This window comes from Giraffa tippelskirchi, chromosome 4, assembly GCF_054371585.1.
Source record: "Giraffa tippelskirchi isolate mGirTip1 chromosome 4, T2T-mGirTip1v1.2.pri, whole genome shotgun sequence".
Taxonomy (NCBI): domain Eukaryota; kingdom Metazoa; phylum Chordata; class Mammalia; order Artiodactyla; family Giraffidae; genus Giraffa; species Giraffa tippelskirchi.
Genome location: NC_137278.1, coordinates 77,161,049 through 77,179,375, shown reverse-complemented (window position 1 = coordinate 77,179,375; position 18,327 = coordinate 77,161,049). Strand labels below are relative to the sequence as shown.

Here is an 18,327-nt window from a genome sequence, read left to right as displayed (position 1 = left end):
TGTGTTAGTTGTTCAGTCATGTTTGACTCTTTGCCACTCCATGGACTGCAGCCCACCAGGCTCCTCTGTCCATGGAATTCTCCAGGCAAGAATCCTGGAGTGGGTTACCATTCCCTTCTGCAGGAAATATATATGCTGTTGCTGCTAAGTCGCTTCGGTCGTGTCCGACTCTGTGCGACCCCATAGACGGCAGCCCACCAGGCTCCTCTGTCCCTGGGATTCTCCAGGCAAGAATACTGGAGTGGGTTGCCATTTTCTTCTCCAATGCATGAAAATGAAAAGTGAAAGTAAAGTCGCTCAGTCATGTCCGACTCTTAGCGACCCCATGGACTGTAGCCTACCAGGCTCCTCCATCCATGGGATTTTCCAGGCAAGAGTACTGGAGTGGGGTGCCATTTCCTTCTCCGAAATATATATGATATGCTTATAAATAAAGGGAATATCTCTGAAAGGACACACACACTGCTATAAATTTGGTTACATTTAGGGAAAAGAACTCCATGTCTGGGAAATGGAAAAATGTTTGCCTCTGTAGCTTCTGAACTTTAAATTATTATTTATATGATTTTTAATCACCCCCTTAAGGATCATATTCATATATAAAAAGTTTTCAAATCATTGATTTGGAAGACATCTCAAGATTTCTTGCAAATAGATCGTGTGGTATTTCAAATCTTCAGAAAATTCTTTTTATTAAAGATATATTCTGGGGAGGGACGTGGGAGGGGGTTTCAGGATGGGGAACACATGTACACTCGTGGTGGATTCATGTCAATGTATGGCAAAACCACTACAATATTGTAAAGTAATTAGCCTCCAATTAAAATAAATAAATTTATATTAAAAAATAAAGATATATTCTCACCCTTTTTCTTTTTGCACAATAAATACTTGATAAATAATTATTCCTTAACTTAGGCTTTTTTTTCTCATTCTAGCACAGGATCTCATCTTCCTCAGTTAAAGAGTTCCACACCTGAATGCCTCAGCCTGAATGCTCCCCACAGCTCCTCCAACTATGCAAGAGAAGATACACCCCTGGAAGTTTATACTTTAAAATACAAGATAAACAACAGATATTTATTGTGCCTGAATAATACTTTCTTCTAAAAGATGCTATCATAATAAATAGTATAAAAGACTTTAGATGCCTTCTAGGGCTTTGCATCTCATCTAGTTTGGGAGCTAAGACATGTTTATATGAAAAAATAACTATCATGCTAGGAAGGATATTACAGCTGCCAAATAAGTTGCACGAGGAAGCAATGCCTCAATAAACTCAAGAAGAACCATCATATATACTAGCGTAGTCAGGAAAGGTTTCAAAAGGGATGTAGACTCTGATTTGGGCTTGATGAATGATCCAATTTCAATAGGCAAGGGACTGACTGCATAGTAAGGGATGCCCAGGTAGTTCAGGAACACATGAATAGGCTGGTCTGGACAAATGGAGCCTGCAGGTGGCAGAGAGTGGTCCCCAAGCTCCTGGAAATCCACTTACTCAGTCCCTGAGCCTGTATCCTCCCAAAGCCCTGGATTTACTTTGTTTCTTCCTAATTCTCCCAGAGTTGTCATTTCATCTCCATTCTAACCACCTCAAAGCCATCCAAGTTCTTATTCCCTCCCTTTGCAAAAATCTCCCAACTCATCCTCCTGTTTCCAACCTCTACCATCTCCAACTTTAAGTACACAATTCATGACATTTGTCACTTTATATGCATGATCCACTCACCCTGAACCTGCCAACAGTTACCCACTGCCTGCAGAATAACATTATTCTCCCTTTCATTCCAGGCCTTCTAACACTGCACTCGCTGTCCCCCTCTCTCTCTCCACCACTGAATCCACACTCCGTAAACATAATATTGGCTTCCCTGGTATCTCAGCTGGTAAAGAATCCACCTGCAATTCGATTCCTGATTGGGAAAATCCCCTGGAGAAGTGCTAGGCTACCTACTCCAGTATTCATGGGCTTCGCTGGAGGCTCAGACGGTAAAGAATCTGCCTGCAATGCGGGAGACCCAGGTTCGATGACTGGGTTGGGAAGATCCCTTGGAGGCAGGCATGGAAACCCTACTCTAATATTCTTGCCTAGAGAATCCCCACGGACAGAGGAGCCTGGCGGGCTCCATGGGGTCACAAACAGTTGGACCTGACAGAGCGACACAGTGCAGCACAGCACAAATGTAATAATATAAACCCTATGCCTAGGCCCTGGATATTCCTATTAACTGGAAAAGTCTCCTTATTTTGTTCCCACATGGGGTACACATGGTTGCACAGGTTTCGAACACTGTAGTTTATATAAATGATACCTTTCACCAGTGTTGGACAGTGCACAACCTCAGCACCCTTCTAAAGATGGCTTGTTTCCATCCTCTCCCACCTTGAAGACCTTCTCAAAACAACTCAGCTGTTGATCAATTGTGCCTCTGACCCTACATTGCCAACCTGACACTTTTTCCTCACCAAAAAGAAAGCTGCAATATTTGGAATAACAATAGCACCTTAAACACTGCAGATACTCAAAAGATGCTTGCAAATTACAATGGTAAATTAACAAAGGCAGATTGTGATCAAATGTTAAAGAGACTTGGGGAATTCCCTGGCTGTCCAATGGTTAGGACTCTGTGTTCTCACTATTTAATCCCTCATTGGGGAACTAAAATCCCATAAGCCACTTGGTGCAGCCAAACAGAACAAAATAAAAGGTAAAGAACCTTCCCTCTTGGCCAGAGAGAAGTTTTGACCTTATCTAGCAGATGCCAAATTTGGTCAAATGATCAGAATGATGTTTCAGGCAGAAAGACTAATTTCAGCAACCACAAGCAAACAGGGTTTGAGACATTGTTCTCAAAGTACCGCCTTAGCTCTCTGTTAGAGGAGGCCTGTGGGAAGCTCCCTCTGCGATGTGCAGCCTCAAGTTCCTCAGACATCTCTCAGTTTATCTGTTTGGGATTACAGATAATGGTTTTCACATACCTACACTCAGAGTAAAGCTTAAAACTGGGCCATTAAGCCAAGGAAAACATTGTTTCTGCCTGAAATATCTGCGTATCTAGGAAACAGTTCTGACTTGAATAATTATATACATACATAAAATGCATATACACAAATTAAACATTTATCTTCTTCCTTCACTTCTTCTGCAGTCTTCCTCTTTTCCATCTGTCTCTTCCCTTTTTGGTTTCTTTCTCTTTCTCCCCCTAAAATTATTATTCATGTCTCTCATTTCTTTCCAAATGTCTTACCTTAATGATCTCCGGACTGCACTGCTCTCCTCCCCAAATGCCCTCTCTCCTCCCAAAATTATTACTCAAGTCATTTCACTGTTTTTGCTTATATAGTGACTTAGACAATTCCGTTCAATATTTGTACTAATAACTCATTTCTCCTGTTTCCTTTGCTGATGTACCTTGAACTTTCACTAACCTTAGAATTCTACAATTACTAATGAATCATTTCAAGGCCAATTATTTATGGCTCATTTTCCTATGGCCCTCTAAAAGAATCAAGATTCTTGATGTATTTAGGTACATAAATTAATTTCATTGTACTGATGCAGTACCAAGTAAGTAATTCTTTCCTGTAAATCAAAAAGCTCAGAACGTAATACATTAAACAAAATGAGTTTCCTAATGAATCTCCTTTCAAAGTATGTATCTTGGATTTTATGACAAGGCAGCTTATCAGTAATGGACTCCATGGTCCCAGACAGTTCTATTTGTGTCTGAGAATTAAATAAAAATCTTTACTCTCCAAAGTAAGAATATTACGTGGAAGTAACACACTCCAGTATCAGGCACATAGTACCACTGGAACCATGCACATGTCTATGAGGAATAGACTATCAGGCAAGCAACTGAATTTTTAAAATGAATGGAAGGGGAATTTTAAATTTGGATCTAAGGTAAAACACATGATACAATGATGTGTTTGTGCCCAAAGAGGCTGCCTCCCTTGAAAGTCCAACTCTCCTGTTTATTCATCCCACCAAACATGCAAAATAAACTCACTAGTACTAAAAACAGAAGTATGTTATCACTACTGAAAAGTAAGCACCATCGAAGGAAAGATCATAATATTTTTCTTTCATCCTAGTAAAGTGAAAAGAAAAAACACTAAATACTGTAATACTGTTTCTGGATTTAGGGCAGTTTCCTTTTTTTTTTCCCTCCCCAGCCTGAAGATCTTCTAGAAGTCACATTGTGAATCTTTGGCACCAAACGGTGGACAGGTGCTTTACTAACTCCGTACTTGATAGGAAAAGAAGAGAGAAAAGAGCACAGACATCCATTATTTAGAGTCTATCGCTAAATTAATCTTCTTTATCACAATTCCATTACAACACATTATGCAGCGTGTACTTGTGGGCAGTGTACAGCCAACCACACTCCATGATAACAAGGCTTCCTTTTTTCAAACACCATCAAAAATTGGCAAATAATTCAAACTGCTCTTAGCCCAAGGTTAAATTCTTGAATACTAACAACAGAAGTTCAGAGAAATCTAATTAACCGGTTCCTATTTGCTCGAAAGTAAACTACAAAGATGAGAGGCTTGTCATCTCTATCTGCCCCTCCCCAAGGCTGGCGATTCGCCCTCAAGAGGGGCGTCTAGTGTGCAGACCAGAGCCGGCTAGAGTTGGGGGAAGGGGCCGTGGGTAGTGAAGGCCAACCCAACCCCCTGGCTGACCGTGCCTGGGGCCTCGCTGGGCCCAGAACCCAACTTAGCTCGGCCTCCCAGAGGCAAACAGGACGGAGACTGGACCGACGGACTGGACGGACAGACGCAACAGGACGGACGCGACGGGCAGAGAAGCAGTGCATCCTACCCGGAGGGCTCCCTCCCAGGGCCGGCGGAGTACCTGCTCCGGTCATCCAGGCTGCGGTTGTCGGCCGCCGCGGCGCGCCAGTCGGGCAGTGTGCTGGCGCACAGCACCACCATGGACACGATCACGAACACCACCGACACGCTGGCCAGGATCTGCGCGGCCAGCGACGACGTGGGCTCCTCGAAGGTCCGCCGCATGCGCTCCAGCCAGCGCCGGGAAGGGGCGGCCTCGGCACCGCCGGGTCGCGCCTCGTCCCGGCCCAGCACGCCCGGCTCTTCGGCGGTGTAGAAGGTGTAGGTATCGGACATGCGGTCGTCGAGGCGGCGCTGGCAGCAGTACTCTAGGTGCGCGCCCTCCAGGCCCCAATAGATCATTTCATTGTAGAAGGAGAGTTCGCACATCCGCGGCGCGAAGCGCAGCTTGCCGTGGCCGCGGACGTAGAGAAGGATGAAACCGAAGGCCTCCGAGTGCCGGTCGAAGAAGTACTCGTTGCGCTCGTGGTCATAGTCGTCGCACACCTCCAGCACGTCGCGCTCCGAGCGGCAGCCGTGCAGCCGGCTCACGCGCCGCAGCGGGAAGTCCTTCAGCAGCTCCCGGGACAGCGAGTACCGGGCGCCGCCCACGTTCAGCACCACCGAGGCCGCCCCGCTGCGCCCGAAGGTCATGGCTGGCTGCCCCGAAGCCCCCGAAGCCCGAGGGCGCCGCCGCCGCCGCCCCCTCCTGCCGCCGCGCGGAGCCTGCCTTCGGTTGGCGGACGGGGGAGCGCGCCGTCGGGGCCCGCGGGCTGTCCGGCCGGCTCTCCCTCCGGGCTCCGCTGCTGCCCTTCGCTGGCCCGGGGGCCCCTCGCTCTAGCCTTCTCGGCGGCCCAGCGCGGCTGCTAGCGACGCTCCCTCCTCACGGCGGTCCCTGCAGGTGGCCGGGGAGTCCCCCTCAGGCGCCAGCGCTGCGCCCCACTGGTCGAGAAAGAGGCTGCCAGCGCCGCCGCCGCCCCTCGCGCCTGGGGGGATGCTCCCTCCGAGGCCGGGGTGCTCTTTCAAGGCGGCGGCGCTGTTCCCCCCCGCCCCGGGGGCGTGCGCGCCGAGAGGAAGCGCGGGCGCTGGATGGCTCCGGGTCCCCGGCGCTCCTCTGGCCGCGGCTCAGGCAAGCGCCCCACCGCCGTCCAGAGGCAAGAGGCAAAGTGAGCGGGTTTGGAGGCGGCAGAGAGCCGGCCCTGCAAGGCGGGGGCGGGGCCTCCTCGCGGTTACCCCTCCTCGCCTCCTGGCTCCTCTCCGCTCACCTCCCTCCGCGCGCCGCCCTCCTCTTCCCACCCGAGCCCGCACCTCGCTCGGGCTGGGATTCCCCGGCGCCCCGCCCTGGACCTCGGGCTCCCCGCCTCGTGACGCCGTCCTCCCCCTCCGCTCTCGCCTGCAGTGGCCGGGAGGGGTCCGCGGAGCAGGGATGCGCCGAGCCTGGAGCCCCGAGTGGAAGGGGTGGAAAAGCCCCGCGCCTGGGGTCTCAGCTTCCGCGTCCCTCCCCGAACCATCGGGATGACTTGGGGAGTCCCCAAGGGCCCTTTTAATGGCCCCCCAAAAGGAGGCTGCAGGAGGGTAAGGAGGAGTGAGGACTGGGGTGCAGGATTTGAGGGGCGGGGACAGACGGCTCTGAGAGAGCTTTTTCCAGAAACTCTCTGGAGCCCAGCTTGGTTTCTGAGTCCGCCCCACAGGATTTCTCAAGAGAAGGCACCCCAGCAATTCTTTTCTTGCCGACTTTGTTCTTTCCTCTCCCGGCGCGGAGACCCACGTACCGCGTGCTCCGAAGGCGGCCACACATCCCAGCACCCAGCTTCGGTGCCGCCTCTCTCGGAGGGGAGCGGCTCCAGCCCCCGCTTTCTGAGGCGCCGGTCCTAAGAGAGCGCCTAAGCCTAGCGCCCCTGGACCCCCTCGTGACGCTCCCTGTAGAGTGGGATGAAAGTCTGGGGAGAATTGTCTTGCCACTGGCAAGAACAGAATTTTGCCTGATCTTCGTCTGCATCGTCCTTTTCATAATGTCTTAATTTCTCCTGTGCACCTCCGAGCCGGCTGAAGCACCGGCCCTCGAGCTTGAAGAGCCCTTTCAGGCTCTGCGGAGGGTACTTCCCTGGGCACTGCTCGATGTCCTGGGAGTGGGCTCCATTGGGCAGGGATTATTTTAAACTGCTCCAAGCAATTCACACGACATCCGGCACAGGCAGCTCTGCTCGCGCAGTACCCGCCAGAGGCGAAACAGGTGAGTTGTAAAGCAAACTGTTAAATGTAAAACATACTGGAAGAAAAAATAAGAGTGTGGTGGGGTGAGGTGGGATGCGGTGATCTGACTTCGGAGTACACCCAGCTGGGTTGCTGGGAAGGGTTTTACTTTGCCCTTCACTTTTCATAATTGTGTAGGGTTATCTAGTGCCCACTAGAGGTCACCAGAAGGAGTCCTTTTGCTCTGATTCTAGTGTGGATTCTTAGCGAAAAAGCAGACACCTAAAAATTGGAGTGCTCACAAAGTAAAATCATTCTGGGTGGGTTTTTGTGCTCTTTTTTTTTTTTTTAATTGAAGCATAGTTGATTTACAATGTTCCAGGTGTACAGCGAAGTGATTCAGATATATAGAGATAAATATGTAGAGACACTGTTTCAGATTTTTTTCCATTTAAAGTATTTTCAAGATATTGAATATAGTTCCTTGTTGGATGATTTCTTAAAGAATGAAAATCTCTATAAATTTTTTATATCTAGATTTGATAATTTACCTTAAAAGCATTTAATGTGATTAAAAACTCAAAAACGGGAGTTGTTTACTTACTAAGCTGCTACTAAACTGGAAAAACATCCTGAAGGAAATGTTTCAAGACAGAATCAAAAGAAGTGATGGCCATGAACTGGTAGAGAGAAAGAGCAGAGCATGTCTAATAGCAAAATCGCAGGTGTGGAGGACTAAAGCCTGAAAGAAAGCTAATGCATTGCTTGGCTGAAAGCATGGGGATCTCCACTACAGAAGTCAGCTTTCATCCAGGAAGCTAATGGGATCCCTGAAGGTTTTAAGAACAGAACTGACTTGATCTCAGGAAAAGTCATTTGCCCCTTAGGTTATTCTAAGGAGGAGGCACTTCTGCAGCCAAGAAATGGGAACCCCACCCCTGAATCTCTGTAAATAAGGAAGAGTTCATTTCTGAGAAACACTGAGACCAAGAACTCAGCACGGCTTGGAAATGGATTTGTTCTAGAAAATGAGGATGAAGAAAAGTTTGCTGCTGCTAGCGGAGTGAAGAGCCTGGCTTCACACCAGCAAGAGCCGATTCCTCAGGGAGTCGTTAAAAATACTTTCTAGAAGCTGTACAGGCAACAGAACACAGAACAGCTATTTTCTTGATTATTTGCTTCAACATTACTACATTTATTTCCTATGTTCTCTTCTAAAATCCCTTTAAAGTCTGTTGATAGGACCAGTTGAAGAAATATCATATTTTAAATTACATGTGAGCTTAGAAAACCAATTAATTTGATGACAGTATAATATGTGTCTCCTAGGTATATTTTCATGAAATGTCTTAGAGAGATAGATTTAAATCACTTCATTTGTTTCAAGAGTAATATTCTTACTTGATTTTAATATCGTCAACTGCTACTGCAGCAAGGATAACCCAAGTCATTTTCTTTAACAAAGAAAACAATAAGATTCAGAAATGATTGGCTTGTCTCAATATAATCTGGTTTAAAAAGCATTCTTAAAAACAATTTTAGTCCTCTGTACTTGAAAAAATATGTTGAGAATTGATATTGTCGTTGTTGTTGAGAATTCTTACATTTAAATTCTTCTCTGGATTCTAGGTGATATTTAGGGTCTTCATATGTAAATCTTTAGACTACATTGGGCATCAGGGAGAATTTTAGAGTTTGAAAGAGATTTTCTTGTGTCAATTTATAAGCCTATTATTTGGGGAGGAGGAACAAGGCTTCAAAGATGTGGCTATAATTTGCCCAGGGTTCCCCAACCAGCAGCATCACGGTGGAGACAAGGCTGGAGCCAGGTTTTCTAGTTCCAAACCCTAAACCCTCGGTCTCCAGAGCCTGCACAACTTTGCTGCCACAACTTCCTGTCTGATCTCTGCGCTCCAGTTCTTCCCTCCATCTGTGAATCCTGTATTATGCTACTGAACAGCTCTTCTTTTTCTTCATTTTCATCAAGTCATTCCCCAGTTCAAGAATCAAAAGTGGCTAAGGATTTCTACAATTACAAATTGGCGTGGAAATAAAGTCCACACTGGTTCTTAGGACCATCTCTAGATTCATATCCTGGCCGCACAACTTATTTGCTGAGTGACCTGTAACAAATTCCCTGACTTCTTTAAGGCTCCATTTTCTCATCCTTACAATGGAAATAACATGGCTTCATCAAAGGAATGATATGAAATGAAATGATGCAAGAGTGGTATATGCCTCAGTACATGACACTGGGGGAAAAAAAAAATCTCACTTTGTGTGTGCCTCTACCAGCCCAAGCAGGTCATGCTCATTTTCACTCCTGGGTTATAATTAAATACAAATCAGACAGGGGCTTCCCTAGAGGGTCAGACAGTAAAGAATCTGCTTGCAGTGCAGGAGACCTGGGTTCAATTCCTGGGTTGGGAAGATTCCCTGGAGAAGGAAACAGCAACCCACTCCAGTATTCTTGCCTGGAAAATTCCATGGACAGAGGAACCTGGCGGGGTACAGTCCATGGAATTGCAAAGAGTTGGACATGGCTGAACAGTTAACACTTTCACACTTTCACAAATCAGACAAGTGAATTGATTCATTTAAAAATGTGACCAATCACAAAAAGTAACCCGAACCATCAAAATTTTAGTGAAAAGTTGTGACCCATATACTGCTGAGTCTAGACCGAACATGAATTCCTCCATTACCTTGCACTGCACAACTGAATGTGTTCAGAGTCCTTGAGCAAGTCTCACCTCTTGAAGCTTCATTTCCTCATCTGGAAAGTGAAAGTAATAATAAGAGTTTTGGGGGAAGCTGAGCTTGTCATGCTACACAGAAAGGGCTCCCAACACCCTGCCCAAATCTTTATAAATTGAAATGCCCTATGGGCACCACTGGTCCTTGCAGCTTACTTACTAACTGTGCCTTAAAAAGCCCTGACTCAAAAAAAAAAAGAGCCCTGGCTCTGCCATTCATTTCTATTTTCAGGGGTTTGTGTTTACACCATTTTATTTCTCAGCATCTACAGTGGATCCTTTAAACAGTCAGCTTTTTGAATGGAAACCTAACCTTCCACGGGCTTCCCCAGTAAAGAATCCTCCTGCAATGCAGGAGACCCCGGTTCTATCCCTGGGTTGGGAAGATCCCCTGGAGAAGGGAAAGGCTACCCACACCAGTATTCTGGCCTGGAGAATTCCATGGACTATTCCATGGGGTTGCAAAGAGTCGAGACTGAGCAACTTTCACATAACCTTCCAGTGACTCTGATTTTATGTAAGGGGAAGACACTCATGATTTCATCCACTATGCACAATTACCCTTGCAGAAGGGGAAGCTACAGCTTTCAATAAACTTCCCTAAGAACTGTCCCACCACACAGACCCTTATCTTAAAGGAGAGAAGCCACCAAGGGATGTCTCACCCCCATCCCACACCAAAGTCCTTGCCTTTTCCTCTGCTCCATGACACTTTGTGCTCTCATGCAAGCAAAGGGAACACTATCTTCTTTAAATGTCCAGCCTTGAGAAAGTCGCTGTGTAATCATTATGGGAGGCAAAATTTTACCTCTGCCCTCTCAGGGTTTTTGACTGAGCTTGAGAATTAGATTGACATAAAGACAATTAACAGGAGAAAACCATGAAAATTTACTTATTATAAATTTTACATCAACACCAGAAGGAAATGAAGACCCACAGAGGTGGCAGAACCCAAATGCTTTTATATGAGGTTGAACAGAGAGGCAATGGTAGAAAAGTAACTAAAATATATGGCAAGGTTAAAGGAAGATAAGAATTATCTTAACAAAGTACATTTATACAGAATTCTCTCAGCTTCAGCTTCTGTCCTTAATGATAAGAATGGTACTTTCCTCCTGGTATAGGGAAGACAATCTTTTAAATGGGAGTTTTATCTCCTGCTTTTAGAAAGAAAAGGGGGAGGGTCAGAGCACCCTTTTTGTACCTGAATATTTAAGTACTCAAAATAATCTGTATGCCAAAGTGACACATTTTGGGGTGGCCTATTGTGCTACCCTTCATCATTAACAGCAAAAAACATTTTTGGTGCCATTACAGAAAGGCCTCTCCCCTTGACCTTCACCCAACCCTCACACCTTTTCATATTGGGAAAGATTGAACGCAGGAGACAGGGACGACAGAGGAGGAAATGGTTGGAGCATCACTGACTCTATGGACACGAGTTTGAGTAAGCTCCGGGAGTTGGTGATGGACAGGGAAGCCTGGCGTGCTGTCGTCTATGGGATCGCAAAGAGTCAGACACAACTGAGCACCTGAACCGAACTAGACTGAACCCTCACACCCATTCTGCTGCTACGTTGCATTAGGATGTGATGGCCCTTCTGCCCACCATCACTCCAGGTCTCTTGCTTCTTTTTCTTTGTTTTTGGCTGTGCTGGCTCTTCACTGTGGCCCACGGGCTGTTTGTTACTGCGTACCGTCTCTCTCTAGTTTTGGTGCCTAGGCTCGGTAGTTGTGATGCTTGGGCTTAGTTGCCCTGCAGCATGTGGGGTCTTAGTTCCCAGGCCAAAAATCACACCCGTGTCCCCTGCATTGCAAAGTGGATTCTTAACCACTGGACCACCAAGGAAGTCCTCAAGTCTCTTACTTCTTACAGTGACCAAGAGCTCTTTCTGCTTGCCACCACTAGCTCAGCTTTCCACAAAAATGCTTTTACTATTACTCTCATTTTCCAGATAAGGAAATGAGGCTTCATGAAGTTAGACTTGCTCAAGGATCCATAGCTCCTAGTAAGTACCAGACCCAGGAATGAAACCCAAAGTCTCTGCAGGCTCTCTTGCCTCCCATGCTGGCTCATCACCAACTCTGCTCTCTACCCAGCGTCAGACACCCCTGGGAAGGGAGGAACAAGTTAGGTGATACCAGAGGGAGCAATCAGACAAATCTTGAATGTGGGTCATTCTACAAGATAATCAGACTTCAATAAGTCACTTTCATATCCTGAAATATTTAAGGGAGAGATGATACAATGCCTGCTATTTGCTTCAAAATAACAACCAAGGGCAGGGGCAAGTGGATTGGGAGCATAGATGAAACAAGATTGGCCATGAGTTAACTGTTGAAGCTGGGTGTTAGGGCTCAGTCTATTAGTCTCCCTTTTTGAATTTATTTGAAATTTTCCATAATAAAAAATTTTCCATAATAAAAATTAAGAAATTTTTTTGAAACCTTGAGCTTCATTTAAGCTTATTTGTGAATGTTGACAGTTACTCCTTCAGACTAGACCTGAATGCACTCTTTCACAATATATGTCATGAAGAATCCCTTCAATTTCTCCAGAGTATAAAAAAAACTTGATACATTTGACCATATCTATTTAAATTTTAAATGCACGCACCTAGTTATCCAGCAATTTTAACACCAGGAGTTGAACCTACACATATAGTCACATATTTCACAAAGACATACAGGCAAGGATTGCTGCATTGTTTACAATAGTAAAAGTCTAGAAACAGCCTCAGTGTCCATGGTTATTTAAATAATGGCATATTCATGAACTCAATACTGTTATTCATGTAGACTCAGATAGAATCAATTCTAAGCCACATTGCTAAACAAAAAAGCCTAGCTCCTTAACTGGCGACTAAATTATTCCCTCTTTATATTAAAGACATATGGATGTATTTGTAGATACATTACAAGATTTCTGAAAGGATACATAAAATACAGTATGAGCGGTTGTTTCTTGGTTAAAGGACTGGGAAGAAATTAGGTAGAAATGAGACCTACTGGTTATTGGTTATTGTAAACCCACTGTCTTTTTTCTTTTTTAGCCCAGTGAAAGGATTTTTTTTTAATTTGCTAATTTTTTGGTTTTGCTGGGTCTCTGTTGCTACATGTGAACTTCCTCTAGTAGCAGGCGCTACTCTTATTGGGGTGCAAGGGCTTCTCACTGCTTGCTTCTCTTGTTGCAGAGCACAGGCTCTGGGTGCACGGGTTTCAGTAGTTGCAGCTCTTGGGTTCTAGATCTGGGGCTCAGTAGCTCCAAGGCATGTGGAATCTTCATGACCACATGCCAGAGATCAAATCCATGTCCCCTGCATTGGCAGGCAGGTTCTTATCCACTGTGCCACCAGGGAAGCCCCCACTGAAAGTATTATGTTTTCAGCTTTTTTTTAATTATTTAAACGAAAGAAATAAAAATCTCTGCACATATCCTGTTACCAAGTTCTCTCTTTTTCCTTGGGCCCATCTTTTCTGTGTCCTGCCTCTGCCTCTGCTCAGTTACATCTGGGGCCATGCCCCCATTCCCTCAGCCTGGACATCCTACTCCAGCAAATTTTGTGGCCTGTGCCTTCTTGTCAATCAAGTGTCAGTTCAAATGTCATTTCCTCAGAGAAGCCTTCCCTGACCACCATTCTAGCATATCAACCTATATATTTTTTAAGATTCTTTTTTTATTTTTTTTTTGGCCAGATCCCACATGGCTTGCAAGATCTTAGTTCCCTGACCAGGGACTGAATGCAAGGCTCCAAGAGTGGAAGCATAAAATCCTAACCACTGGACCACCAGGAAATCCCCTCAACCTATTTTTTTATTCCCTTATTACTTTTTTTTTTAAAAAAAATCACTTTGCTCATCCACCTGTTTCTTGTTTGTCATCTGTCACTCTACCAGACTCTGTTCACTCCTTCTGAGAGCAGGGACTTGGGTCTAGTTGACAGTGGTGTCCCCAGCTCCTACAACAGTGCCAGTCTCCTTGTTGAAGCTCAATAACTATTTGTTGAGTGAAGGAATGAATGACCATTACTGTTGATTAAAATATGTGTTCTCTGAGTGCTGAACTGGCAGTATCTGTATATGCGTATAGTGAGGCTGGAATTGACCAACTTGAGAAATCCAGGCTCTTTCTGAAAAACCACTTCAATTTTGTTAAATGGTTGGCACCCTGGCAGAGATCTTGGGCCACAGCATATGCCAGATTCCTGCAGAAACCCTGCTGACTTAGCCAGCCCTAACCCTGGGTCAGTGGGTGTCCCTTTTCACCTAACCCAGCAGGTGCTTTAATTAGAAAAGTTCTTAGAATCAGCTCCAGTCATGTCTGGGTTCCACCATCCACCCATACCTCTCTCTAGAGGAAGGAAAGAATGTGGAAGCAGAGCAAGGACTGCAAGGAAAGACTGTCTGCCATTGCATTAAACACTTTAATTGGGCTCACTGTGAATTCTATCTCAATAAAATTGTTTCCAAAAAAATAAACTGTCCAGAAAGAATTGGATGTGGATCCAGGCAGTTCTGTGAGTCTTGGCTCACAAACTATCGGAAACTTGGAAAGAAATTTCAAAGGCTGTTGTCCTGGTTGGTAGATGGACATCTAGAGACCCAGCTGCCTGATTGGGTGCTAAGGATCAGGAGGTGAAGCTTCTCAGCAAAGCGGGTCTTGAGCCCAGATGGAAAGGAGGTGAGAGGGCCAAGTAGAAAGCAAGGGATTCCCCCACTCTACCCCCTGTCGCATCACAGGGCATATTCAGACAGCCTGCGAGAGGATTCTACTCGCAAGAAAAATCAAAGACATTTTCAAAATGAATGGAAAGTTCCCTGCTGTGTTCTATCCATTCTACAAGGAGGAGAGCTGCATTTATCAACATTAATGAACCAAAATTATTAATAACTGGTTTAGGAATCAGCTTTCCAAAACACCTGCTGTTCTTTGCCTTCTGTCCCTGTAACAATCTATTCCCTGCCCCACAATCCAACCTCCCTCCCCCTCTATGCTCAGTGCTGGTATTTCTGCCTCAGAGGAAAGATTGGGGCTGGGGTTGACTGAAGCAAAGCGTATGATATTCCTGGAAATGATCTTCTCATTGTAGATGCAACCAAAATAGCATTGGTTCCGCACTTAATAATTGATATACTCTTCAACAGCAACTGCATTTTTCTCCAAGGTACAGAATTTAAAATACAGATTATTTTTCTCCAGTTTTTAACTGGAGATAAAACAATCCAGTTCTGGTGTGTGTGATCCCATTACCCTGCAATGGCAAAAACCTCAGGCATTTGCCTGCGTTTTCCCTGAGATACATGTTTTCACAGGTTAGGGGGGAAAAAAAAAAACTGCTCCTAGTGGCAAGCTAAAAGGTATTGAAATCTGGAAGATTTGCTGTTTTAAAAGGAGGTTTGAAGCCGAAGCAATTAGGTTGGTATAAGCCTGTCTCAGGCCCGGGTCAGAGAAAGAGCCTATGGCTCAGCAAAAAATGCTGAAATAAGTGTCGGCTTTAACTCCGTGTGCTTGTGTGGACGTGCAGCCTCAGGTCTTGTCCCCCCAGGACCTTCCTCTGCCTGCAAGGAAACTTGCCCTCTGCTTAAGATTTGCTAGTACCTTAGATCTTCCAAGTAGGATTTTTCCTTTTCAGAGCAAAGTAATCACAAATAAAAATCTTTGTGACAAAAGACACTGAGGAGCTTTTTATACCCTTTCACTAGCTTCTATTGTGATGGATGAAACTGCAAGAACAATGGCAGCAGAGCAATTGTCCACATAAATCTACAAAGAAAGAAGAAAATAGGTTTACCATGCTTCCTTTGATGATGACAAGGCATTCTTTTCTCTAGACAGAGAGTGCCTTTAACTTTGACAATGTCAGTGACTGATCTACTGGTCTATCTCAATACCGACAGGTACTATGGAAAGGGAGAAATTGTGAATACAACTTCCACTGAATCAACATTAGTCAAGGCTTTCAATTTATAGTTCATTGTACTTTCACCCTAGTAACCAACACAAGGTTGACATTTATATTCCATGAAGATTAAACATTATTCACACTATTGAGACATCCCCTTACTTATAGGACCCTTAAGAAAACTGTAGTTTTTTTGTTTGTTTGTAATTTATTTGACTGCATCAGATCTTAGTTGCAGCACTCAGGATCTTCATTGCATCGTGTGGGATCTTTCATTTTGGTGGCACACAGACTCTCTAGTTGTGGCACTCAGGCTCTCTAGATGCAGCACATGAGCTTAATTGCTTAAGGGCTTAATTGCTCTGAGGCATGTGGGATCTCAGTTCCCCAACCAGGGATCAAACCCTTGTCACCTGCATTGAAAGATGGCTTCTTAACCACTGGACCGCCAGGGAAGTCCCAGAAAACTCTAGTTTTAATAGTGCCACACAATTCTCTCAGACTGTAAAAATGTCAATTATACAAGTAATTTTGCCACGTTATATGACTCAGTCACCATGAGATCCCCCAGAAGTGTGTTTACTCTACCCTCGCTTCTCATCTGCTACATAATCAGCTGGGCACATAGGAGAGGCTAGTGTTTTCAACTACCCTTTCAGTGGATGCTCCATTTTATCTCTGCCTTAGCAAGCCCCTTGTCAGATGTTTAAAGTGTTTTTTAGATGTTAAACTGTAGTGATTTATACTGCAAAAGCCAATTGGGATTGGGAGGATTGTAAGGGATAAAATGAAAACTATTTGGAATACGTGGTCCTTATTCAGCACTTGACTAAGAAAGGATTTGTAGTCATTGAACATGAGTAGATCAGTCTTCTTGGTTTAACAAGTATCATTAAAACTGAGCATTTCAGAAGCTCCAAAAAGAACCTGAGAGAACTTCTGGGAGGCATGGGAAGAAAAGAGCAGTGACGGCACGACGGAAAAGGGATGGACTCTCAATTAAGAAGGCAGGGGCCTGCAGGGACTTCCCTGGAGGCTCAGTGGTAAAAAAAAAAAAAAAAACAATCCACCTGCCATGCAGTAGACACAGGTTCGAGCCCTGATCTGGGAAGATCCCACATGCTGTGGAGCAACTAGGCCCATGAATCACAACTATTGAGCCTGCGCTCTCTAGCCCAGGAACCCACCTGCCGCAACTACTGAAGCCCATGCGCCCTAGAGCCCGTGCCGCTGCATGAGAAACCTGTGCACTGCAACTAGAGAAAACCTGTGTGCAACAAAGACCCAGCACAACCAAAAATAAATAAATACCTTTTTCAAATACATTTAAAAAAATAAAGAAGGCAATGGCCTCCAGAGGCCAAATGGCCAGTTGTGACACTACACCTAAAGCTAGCAAGAGATTCAGCACTAAGGAAGAGCATAACCAGGCTTATCAGGACCTTCACAAGTATTCTTTTTATAGCTACATAGGATAGAGAAGAGGGTAGAACTTTCAGGGCAGAGGGAGAGGGTCACCCGGAGGGACATTTTGAAAATTAGACCCAGCTGACTTGAAGCCCAGATGATTGATGACTGCTGGAGTCAGTGAGCTGGGAATTAGGAGAACCTGAGAGGGCCAGATATCCCAAGCTGGTCCAAGAGGCAAATGGGGACCCATGCCCAGGAAGGCCCTGAAAGGACCCCAGACTCCCCATCAGACCCAGCAACCCTGGCCCCTTTGCTCCATCTCAGGCAGAGAGGAGGAAGTGAAAGCTTGAAGAACCCCAGGTCTGCAATAATGACAATTGGACAAATTATGGCTATCTTAGGATAAGAATACTCTTGCCTGGAAAATCCCATGGACGGAGGAGCCTGGTAGGCTGCAGTCCATGGGGTCACTAAGAGTCGGACACGACTGAGCGACTTCACTTTACTTCACTTTAGGATAAGAAAATTGTACTCAGCTCACTATTTCTATACTGTTTGTAAAAAAAAAAAATCTATACTTTTTCATCTGTGTGTATGTGTGTGTGTATTTTAAGAAATTCACTGTAAAAGTTCAGTCTATGTTAAACTGAAGGGAGAGGAATTTTTGGCCATGCTTCTGTTTCAGGGTGGCAGCAGCAAAGATAAGTTATTAAAAACACCATAAATACTGCTCCCCTTTCTTTCAGTCCAGGCTTTTCATTAAGCACAGAAAATGGACGTATCTACGTGAAACTCAAGCCCTTTCTGGTTGAGTCACAACCCAACCCAGCTCTCTAGGTGTCTAAATGACTCCCTCTCTCCTTCTCCGACAAAGGTTTTATAAAATTCTCATTTTTACAGGTTGACAAACCCAAGGCAAATGTTATCGTTTTATTTACAAAATGGCAATATCTTTACATTAGGAAGGAAGAAAATGGCTGCGAGATCTTAAATCTAGACTTGAAACGGTTATTGTGATTGAAGAGTCTAGTCTTCAGTCTTCTTCATGGACATCAGTCTAGCCAAAGCCCATTTAAACAGCTTTAAAATGTAGAGAGATGGGAATTCTCTGGCAGTCCAGTGGTTAGGATTCAGTGCAATCCCTGTTCGAGAAACTAAGATTTCAAAAGCGGCATGGCGAAGCCAAAATTTTTTAAATAAATAAAATGTACAGAGAAAGC

The 18,327-nt window shown here is 45.0% G+C and overlaps 2 protein-coding genes across 10 annotated transcripts in view; one reads left to right on the top strand and one right to left on the bottom strand.

Moving 5' to 3' along the window:
• The window catches only part of KCNG3 (potassium voltage-gated channel modifier subfamily G member 3), a 51,134-nt gene extending 44,973 nt beyond the window's left edge, over window positions 1-6,161 (bottom strand). Inside the window, exon 1 of one of the 2 annotated variants that reach the window (XM_081591982.1) lies at window positions 4,868-6,161. In XM_081591982.1, the coding sequence (XP_081448108.1) occupies window positions 4,868-5,499 (632 nt within the window). In that variant the 5' untranslated portion in view covers window positions 5,500-6,161. Of the gene's footprint in view, window positions 1-4,834 lie in introns of both variants that reach the window. The other variant, XM_081591981.1, reaches the window with a different exon arrangement.
• Window positions 6,162-6,240: 79 nt separating this feature from the next.
• The window catches only part of MTA3 (metastasis associated 1 family member 3), a 240,468-nt gene continuing 228,381 nt past the window's right edge, over window positions 6,241-18,327 (top strand). For all 8 annotated transcript variants that reach the window (XR_014082480.1, XR_014082479.1, XR_014082490.1 and 5 more), the window contains exon 1: window positions 6,241-7,078. Coding sequence is in view for 3 of the 8 variants with exons in the window: in XM_081591973.1 (XP_081448099.1) it covers window positions 6,964-7,078 (115 nt within the window). In the remaining 5 variants the exon portion in view is untranslated. The remainder of the gene's footprint in view (window positions 7,079-18,327) is intronic.